At 35.8% G+C, this 9,822-nt stretch overlaps 1 protein-coding gene across 2 annotated transcripts in view; it reads left to right on the top strand.

Annotated features, from left to right (window-relative positions):
• TBC1D32 (TBC1 domain family, member 32) overlaps window positions 1–5,745 on the top strand; it is a 206,302-nt gene extending 200,557 nt beyond the window's left edge. For both annotated transcript variants that reach the window (XM_010861791.1, XM_010861790.1), the window contains one exon: window positions 5,375–5,745. In XM_010861791.1, coding sequence (XP_010860093.1) covers window positions 5,375–5,494 — 120 coding nt within the window. In that variant the 3' untranslated portion in view covers window positions 5,495–5,745. The remainder of the gene's footprint in view (window positions 1–5,374) is intronic.
• The last annotated feature ends 4,077 nt before the right edge of the window (window positions 5,746–9,822 follow it).

The following is a 9,822-nucleotide window of genomic DNA, read 5'->3' on the forward strand; positions in this document are numbered from 1 at the left end:
TTTTAAGAAGACCCACTGTTTTAGCAGACTAGCTGTATTTCATTGCTTTCTGCATGTTAATAGGCTGGCAGTGATCTTGGTTTTAGTTTATGAATTCAACCTGGGGAAAAACATCACTGAAATGCCAGGCTGGGAAAAGATTGCCTTCCAGTGAAATTAGGCTGTGAAGACTCAAAATACTTAATTAAAATGCTTCAAGTAAATCCTGCATATTATGGAGAAATCAATTTATAATTATGTAAAAATCAGATTAATTTCATCCCATCAGTAAATTGTCAAGTGGGTTTTTTTGTTGTTTCTACTTGCAGCTGTGGTTACTTGAACATGTTGGCATAAGAAATAGAGATCAGACTGAAGAAAAAAAAAAAAAAACAACTAATTGTATAGTAAGCTCTTAAAAGGCAGAAGTGTTTATAGTATTAAAAATAATCCACCATCTGAAGGAACAGATGCAACATGTTCAGTGTGTTATTCAACTGTGGTTATGTTTTTTGCCTTCACCTTACATCATTTGAGCCCATCTCAAGTTAAATTCTGCCACTCTGTGTAAGTTTGGGCATGTTGCTTACCTCCATATGCCTAATTTTTCTCATATGTTAATTGAGTATGAAATAATACCTATCACTTAGAGTTGTGGAGGAAAGAAATGAGATGATATCTGTGAAATACTTCTACAACATTATCTGGTACATAGCAAGTGCTTTAAAAAAAGTTAGTAGTGACTTGTTTCTCCATCTCTGTTCATCCTCCTTTTAGTGAGCCCATCCATGCTTAACATTATAAATTTGTAGTGCAATCAAGAAAATCTAACTCAGTCATTTCAGAGAATGTAGCTTAACAAAAATATCATGACCACCGTTGATACTGTGAATGCTTATTGAATGACAGGCACTGGGCAAAAGGATTGCTCATTCACTCAATGACCCTTGCCCAGCTTCTGTGTTCCAAGCATTGTGGTGGTTACAAGATAGGCAATGGCCTACCACATTGACTTTAATGTTTTACTTATTACTGTTGTTCAGTCATGAAGTCATGTCTGAGTCTTTGTGACCACATGGACTGCAGCACATCAGGCTTCCCTCTCCTTCACTCTCCCAAAGTTTGCTCAAACTCCTGTCCATTGAGTCGCTGATGTCATCCAACCATCTCATCCTCTGTCATTCCCTTCCCTTCCTGCCTTCAATCTTTCCCAGCATCAGGGTCTTTTCCAGTGAGTCAGCTCTTCACATCAGGTGTTCAAAGTATTGGAGCTTCAGCTTCAGCATCAGTCCTTCCAATGAATATTCAGGGTTGATTTCCTTTAGGATGGACTGGTTTGATCTCCTTGCCGTCCAAGGAACTCTTGAGTCTTCTCCAACACTACAGTTCAGGAGCATCAGTTCTTTGGCACTCAGCCTTCTTTATGGTCCAACTCTCATATCCATACAGGACTACTGGAAAAACTATACCTTTGACTATATGGACCTTTGTTGGCAAAGTGATGCCTCTGCTTTTTAATATGCTGTCCAGGTTTGTAATAGCTTTTCTTCCTAGGATCAAGCATCTTTTAATCATGGCTGCAGTCACTGTCTGCAGTAATTTTGGAGACTAAGAAAATAAAATCTGCCACTGTTGCCATTTTTTTCCCATCTAGTTCTACTAGTAGATAAACAATATGTGAATGAATATATAATATCTCAGGTACTGATAGATCTTAAATATAAAGAAATCAAACATGGTAAGGGAGTCAGTCAGATTCATAAGTGCTATGTAGATAGAGTCTAGTGAAGGCTGCTGTGAGTGGGTAATCAGAGACTGAATGAAGCAAAGGAAAAAGAAAAGCAATGCAAGGACTTCTGTGCAAAATCCTTCTAAATGAGACGGCAAATGTAAGGGCTCAGAGGTAAGAATGGGCTTGGCCCACTTATAAAGTGTTGAGATGACCACTGTGGCCAAAACAAGGTGAGGGACTACGAACGGTCAGGGATGAGGCAGGAATCAGATCACATAAGGCTTTCTAGTTCACGGTAAAGAGTTCAGAAAACACAGTTTATGTTGTTATTGTCTATATTTACACACAAAAAAATGAGGCTTAGAGAATCTGTAAACTTTCCCAGGTTAATTTGTCTAGTAACTAACACAGGTGAGTTTGAACCCATTTTGGTCTGAATCCAAATCCTATGCCCTTTCTAGTGTATCCCTGACTAGGCTGTTTACTTAAAAAAAAAAAAAAAATCCTAAATTCAGTGGACTTTCTAACTAAATGCTCTCACTAGTAAAAGGAAACCAGTGGATACATACTTGAAACTAGATTCTGTGTACAAAGGAGAGAGGGAAGCTGTGTATATGCCATATTGTATAACATTGAATACACACACAACATTGTGGTTTAGGATGGTAATTTTTACTACTTTTTTCATGATTCAATGTTTGAAACTCAACATTAATGAAAAGAGCAATTCATTTAAGGTACTTTGGTTGAAAATCCACTGCATAGAAAAAGAGAACATAATATGCTCAAAATAAACTCCCCAACCAAGATATAAACTGTTCCAGAAGTAATTTATTAAAAAGAAAAAACTTGAATAGAGTACTATCTGTATAAAATGTGATAATGTTACCTTATATAATTATATATGTCTGCCTATTTAAAGAATAAGGTAATTCTTATTTTTATCCACAGTCCAATATACTCAGGTCTATAAATAAAATGATAATAAAACAGTATTCTGAGGAAATGGCCCCTTTATAACTTGAATGATTAGCTGGCAGTCTAAGTGGTCATAATTACAAAGAAAAGTAATTCACTAAAAGGCAATGAGAGAATATTTAGGATAAAATCGGAGAAGGCAATAACACCCCACTCCAGTACTCTTGCCTGGAAAATCCCATGGATGGAGGAGCCTGGTGGGCTGCAGTCGATGGGGTCGTGAAGAGTTGAATACGACTGAGCGACTTCACTTTCACTTTTCACTTTAATGTCATGCATTGGAGAAGGAAATGGAAACCCACTCCAGTGTTCTTGCTTGGAGAATCCCAGGGACGAGGGAGCCTGGTGGGCTGCCGTCTATGGCGTTGCACAGAGTCAGACGTGACTGAAGCAACTTAGCAGCAGCAGCAGCAGCAGTAGGATAAAATGGAAAATATTCCACTTTGAAGACAAAGTGGAATTCAGAAGTTCTGAAATTTTATTCAGAGTTAAAATTGCCTGTGAATTTTAAATCTATATAATTTAAAAACATTTCTTTTAAAATGAATATTTTATATTTCTCTTATGAAATAAGGCCTTAATAACCTTATTTGCCATTTTTATGGGTGTCTCTTCAGTATAGTTATCAGAGTATTTTCTCTTTATTTTAATATTAATGTCTAAAATGGGAACCACAATTCAAAAAACATGTTTTAAGAAAAAGGTATTTTTAAACCAAGTAATAGCTATGGTTCTCCATAGGTAGTTTTTATTTTTAAACTAAAGTGGAGCAATAATCAAAAGATGTTAAAGTAGGTTTTGCTTACTTTTGCCCAGGAAGAATTATTAGCGCTATTTTTCAAATGCAGTCATTCCCTATTGTAATTCACATATAATGAACAATAAGCATTCTTTTAAAAATCATGAATATACACAAAGACAATTTTTCTGGCATTAAGTTTTTTTTTCTTCTGGTTAGAGTAACACATTACTATAATTCTTTTCCAACTTAGGTATAGTTTTAGTGAAGGGGTGATTAATGTTAAATCACATGTAATTTAAATAGTTCAATGACTACAACAGTTAAAGTGAATTCTTGAATAGCAAGAGTAGTCTTACTTCAGTCCTACTTTTACGCCAAAGAAAAAAGTGAACTATGTTTGATAGAGAAATTTACAAAGATGTAGTATTTCTGCTCTTCTTAAGATGAACATCTTCCTTTTGATTCAGTTGCTTATACATAAAACTGGAGATATGATATATACCTTAGCTGTTAATGTTTTAGAACAGAGACCTGTCTCATTCATCTTTGGGTCTTCATTGTATAACCAAGAACCTTACATACCATAAGGGAATGAATGAGGTTAATGAATGAAGAAATGGATAATGTCACAAATATTTTAAAATTAAGAGTAGTTCAAATTTTTACGTTTGGAGGTATTAACTTAGTCTTAAAAGTATAATCTTATTCATCTAACTTAACATCATTTAATTTTCTTAGTTATGATATCAATTTTATAGATCACTAAGAATACTTGTTTTTAAGGTACCAATGAACTCTTCTCTCAGATTACCCAGATTTTCGGTGATATATGACAAGTAATATACTCTTCTCCTAAGTTATCTGTGAACTATTACTAATCTAGTCATCACTAGTGACATCTGAGGCCTTTAAAAACGTGCATTCTTTTTTTGGCTATATCATGTGGCTTTTGGGATCATTGTTCCCCAACCAGGGATCAAACCCTTAACCCTTGCATTGGAAGCATGGAGTCTTAATAACTGGACCACCAGGGAAGTCCCAAAAAACGTCCATTCTTACTGAGAATTTGTGATGTTTTCCTAGTACCCTACATTTATGTCTCTCATCTACAAACTGATTTGTCTCTAAACACTGTATTTGGTATATGATAATATATTATCTTTGATTCTTTTGAATTTTTTTGAATTTTGTATTTATTAGTAGATTTTACCTTTAAGCTGTTATCTCCAGAAAGGCATGAATTGTCAAAATTTTTTATAACATCCAAAATTTCTAACATGTTACACTGAATCAAGGATCAAGTTTCTTTTGCAGAATGTTGTTGTTACTTTGAAAGGTTGGCATTCCACAGCTAGTATTTGGAGATACTAAAATAAATAGTCCTAAAATTTCCTAAAAGTGTATACGATTCTAAATGGATGCTTTGTTATTTTTCATTCTTGAGTGCCACATTTGGGACACTAGCCATTAAATTACAAATTAGTATAGATATGCATAATACCAACATTATGAATTGCAGACTGCTGGAAGTTTTATGAATGTAGCTGTAGAATAGATATTCCTTGTAATATTGTAAGTGTTCTTTGATAAGCTTTAAAGTCTTTACTGATTACAGATGTAAGCAATCATTCTATAATTGGAACTATTATATCTAAAACATTAGGAAGGTTTCATTATCTAAGTGTTTGTTTTTTGTTGTTGTTGTTGTTAGCTATAAAGCAGTTTTGGTTGTGAAAACAGACAACCCAGTTATCACAGGGACATGATTTTTTGCTATTTTATATATATATATATATAGCTTACTAAATAAAAAGCATTTACTACCAACATAAAACCCCCATCTATAGCTGAGAAAAATGATATATCAACTGTTTTAAACCCATTAACTTAGAACTGTGTGTCTTTACCCAAGCAAATGAACATCTCTATATATCTTTTGACAGGAAGAAGCACTGCATGGGTTTCGAGTGAGTGATTACTTTGAATACATGGAAATTTTGGAACAAAACTACCGACCAGTGTTGCTGAGAGACATGCGGAACATGAGAGTGCAAAGCACATAGATCATGGAACACACAATTGATTTTTATGTTTATTTTTAAAGGAAACAAGGATTTGATTATTTTCTGTGTCCAGAACAACATATGCTTTGTGAAAACACACTATTATAGATCAGTACTGAGAGTTTTTGAATATAATAATATATTCAAGTAGGTATTAGCTCAATTGAAGTGAATTCATTTTTGTAAGTTTGTTGTTGTGTAAGGTTGTTTTGGCTTTCCCTGGTGGCTCAAACAGTAAAAAATCTGGCTGCAATGCAGAAGACCTAGGTTTGGTCCCTGGGTTGGGAAGATCCCCTAGAGACGGGAATGGCAACCCATTACAGTACTCTTGCCTGGAGAATTCCATGGGCAGAGGAGCCTGGCAGGCTACAGTCCTTCAGATTGCAAAGAGTTGGACATGACTGAGCAACTAACACAAGGTTGTTTTATAATCAAATCCAGCTTACTTATAGTTCTTTATGTTTAAGAGTTAACCTTAACCTACATTTCCTTCTTCCCAGGATGATTAATATATTTTTTTCAATGAGCTTGGAAATAGCAGCATTACTGTAAATAGCTACCATCCAAAGAGAGTCCATGGAGACAAGAGAGTTGCTTTCTTCGTTTTTGTCTGTACATATAAAAGAAAATAGGCAAAACCATAACTGCTTATTTTACATATAGAGGAACAAATCATATTTATCATGGCAAGTGGTAGGAAAATTATTTTTGTCAGGCATAATTGTTTTTCTAGGAATTGCTTTTGACACCTGTATCAATTTATAATTTTTCACGTGAAATGTAGTCTCAACATGGTTCATTTAAAAGATAGATTGATTATTTCATACTGATATGCATTTAACACTCATTTTTTATGTGGTTTCCTTAGTGATAGATTTGATTTGATTTGTAATGAACTTAAGAACATTAAAGAGAATATATTTGTAAATTATTTTAAATGACCAACATAGTGTTTTGTTTTATTTAAATAGAAGGCTCTGCTCCATTGAGATTAATACAATATGCTAGGGTCTCTTTTCTTATAACCATCACATCTAATAGGTGAAAGATAAGACACAAAAATACTGATTTTTCAGTTGGCAATTTCAACAGGTTTTTAAAATTATAAGTAAAGGTCATTTTGTATTCCTTGCTTATATTTAAATGTAAATCAACCATTAAAACCATTCTAAAGCCTTTTTTCTTTTCAACCAAAAATGGTTTATCTCCAGACTATTTTTCATTTTAGTATAGTGAAATAACTGGTACCATACAATTTTCCCCAGTTTTGTGATATTTAAGCTATTGCAGTATCAACCTTCTAGAATCAGGTTTTGTGCAGTAAATGCCAACAATAGCTTCTCAGTAATGATGTTCCTAAAGGGCATTGAAAAAGTTGAAAAAAGAAAACTGAGCAAGTTAATTTGACATATTGCTCACTTTAGCTCTGGCCGAAATGAATTAAGGAAGAAAGCCCCAGGTTACTCAAAACACCAAGTTTTGTCTACTTTTAAACTTAATTTTGAAAAGCTGTTCCACAGAACCTGTAATACATGATTATGTTTATGTTTCTTCCCATTCTGTTCCTGAGATACTGTTACTGGTCTTGAGAAACTTGCAACTTTATTTCTTTTTAAAAACTCTAACATGGTAATTGGAAATACAAATGGAGAAGGAACTATAACTTAATTTTATAATATTCATTGGTGATTTTGATCAGAAACTTAAGATCTAGATTATAATTATATTTTGCACAAGCGACTTCAGCTAGAGCCAGAAGGCTTTTGTTTTTATCTGATAAATATCTTATGAACAATGACTCAGCAGGTTGGTGACATAACATATAAAATAACAGTGTTTTTTGTAACTACCATTGTGAATTATCTTGGTACCTATTTTACTTTAAAATTACTCTTTAAAGTAGAAATAAATATAGCCCTGTATTGCCTCTCAATTTTATTTTTAATTAAAGTAAGTTCCTAGAACTTATTTGTGAAGGAGGACCTTATATATTTTACAGGATTTATTATACTTATATTTTGTTACAATGTAAACAAATTTGTGAAAAATTCAAATGTTCTTATATCCATCTTCAAATATCTGTTCCAAAGAATAGCAAGGAGAGATAAGAAAGCCTTCCTTAGTGCAAAGAAATAGGGGAAAACAATAGAATGGGAAAGACTAGAGATCTTTTCCAGAAAGTTACAGATACCAAGGGAATATTTCACACAAAGATGGGCACAATAAAGGACAGAAATGGTATGGACATAACAGAAGCAGAAGATATTAAGAAGTGGAAAGAATCCACAGAAGAACTATCCAAAAAATATCTTCATGACCCAGATAACCATGATGGTGTGATCACTCACCTAGAGCCAGACATACTGGAATGTGAAATCAAGTGGGCCTTAGGAAGCATCACTACGAACAAAGCTAGTGGAGGTGATGGAATTCCAGTTGAGCTATTTCAAATCCTGAAAGACAATGCTGTGAAAGTGCTGCACTCAATATACCAGCAAATTTGGAAAACTCAGCAGTGGCCAAGGGACTGCCTATCTTTGTCAGTCCCAAAGAAGGGCAATGCCAAAGAATGCTCAAACTACCACACAACTGCATTCATCTCAAAAACTGGAAAAGTAATGCTCAAAATTCCAGATGATCAAGCTGGATTTAGAAAAGGCAGAGGAACCAGAGATCAAATTGCCAACATCTGTTGGATCTTTGAAAAAGCAAGAGAGTTCCAGAAAAACACCTACTTCTGCTTTATTGACTACTCCAAAGCCTTTGACTGTGTGTATCACAACAAACTGGAAAATTCTTCAAGAGATGGGAATACCTCTCAACCTTACCTGCCTCTTGAGAAATCTGTATGCAGGCCAAGAAATGACAGTTAGAACTGGACATGCAACAACAGACTGGTTCCAAATCAGGAAAAGAGTATGTCAAGGCTGTATATTGTCACCCTGCTTATTTAAGTTATATGCAAAATGCATCATGTGAAATGCTGGGCTGGATGAAACACAAGCTGGAATCAAGATTGCCAGGAGAAATAACAACAACCTCAGATATGCAGATGACACCACCCTTATGGCAGAAAGCAAAGAAAAACTAAAGAGCCTCTTGATGAAAGTGAAAGAGAAGAGTGAAAAAGTTGGCTTAAAACTCAACATTCAGAAAACTAAGATCATGGCATCCAGTCCCATGACTTCATGGCAAATAGATGGGGAAACAATGGAAACAGTAAGAGACTGTATTTTCTTGGGCTCCAAAATCACTGTGGGTGTTGACTGAAGCCATGAAATTAAAAGACGCTTGCTCCTTGGAAGAAAAGCTATGACCAACCCAGACAGCATATTAAAAAGGAGAGACATTACTCTGCCAACATGGTCCATATGGCCAAAGCTATGCTTTTTCCAGTAGTCATGTAGGGTTATGAGAGTTGGACTGTAAAGAAAGCTGAGTGCAGAAGAATTGATGCTTTTGAACTGTGGTATTGGAGAGGACTCTTGAGAGTCCCTTGGACTGCAAGGAGGTCCAACCAGTCAATCCTAAAGGAAATCAGTCCTAAATATTCATTGGAAGGACTGATGCTGAAGCTGAAACTTTGGCCAGCTAATGTGAAGAACTGACTCACTGGAAAAGACCCTGATACTGGGGAAAAATTAAGGCAGGAGGAGATGGGGATGACAGGATGAGATGTTGGATGGTATCACTGATTCAATTCGATATGAGTTTGAGCACGCTCTCAGAGTTGGTAATGGACAGGGAAGCCTGGTGTGCTGCAATCCATGGGGTCACAAAGAGTTGGACATGACTGAACGACTGAACTGAACTGACTACTTGCTACTATGTGGCTAGCTAGTGATAGCATAGTCTGAGCCTTGTCCTTCAGAGTTCAATCCTCTTTCAGCTCTATTGTTTCATCATTCATTTAGTCATTCAGTTCAGTTCAGTCGTTCAGTCGTGTCCGACTCTTTGCAATCACATGAATCGCAGCACGCCAGGCCTCCCTGTCCATCACCAATTCCCGGAGTTCACTCAGACTCAAGGCCATCCAGCCATCTCATCCTCTGTCCTCCCCTTCTCCTCCTGCCCGCAATCCCTCCCAGCATCAGAGTCTTTTCCAGTGAGTCAACTCTTCCAATGAGGTGGCCAAAGTACTGGACTTCAGCTTCAGCATCATTCCTTCCAAAGAAATCGCAGGGCTGATCTCCTTCAGAATGGACTGGTTGGATCTCCTTGCAGTCCAAGGGACTCATAAGAGTCTTCTCCAATACCACAGTCCAAAAGCATCAATTCTTCCATGCTCAGCCTTCTTCACAGTCCAACTCTCACATCCATACATGACC

This window comes from Bison bison, unplaced genomic scaffold (genome assembly GCF_000754665.1).
Source record: "Bison bison bison isolate TAMUID 2011002044 unplaced genomic scaffold, Bison_UMD1.0 scf7180017864473, whole genome shotgun sequence".
NCBI lineage: Eukaryota > Metazoa > Chordata > Mammalia > Artiodactyla > Bovidae > Bison > Bison bison.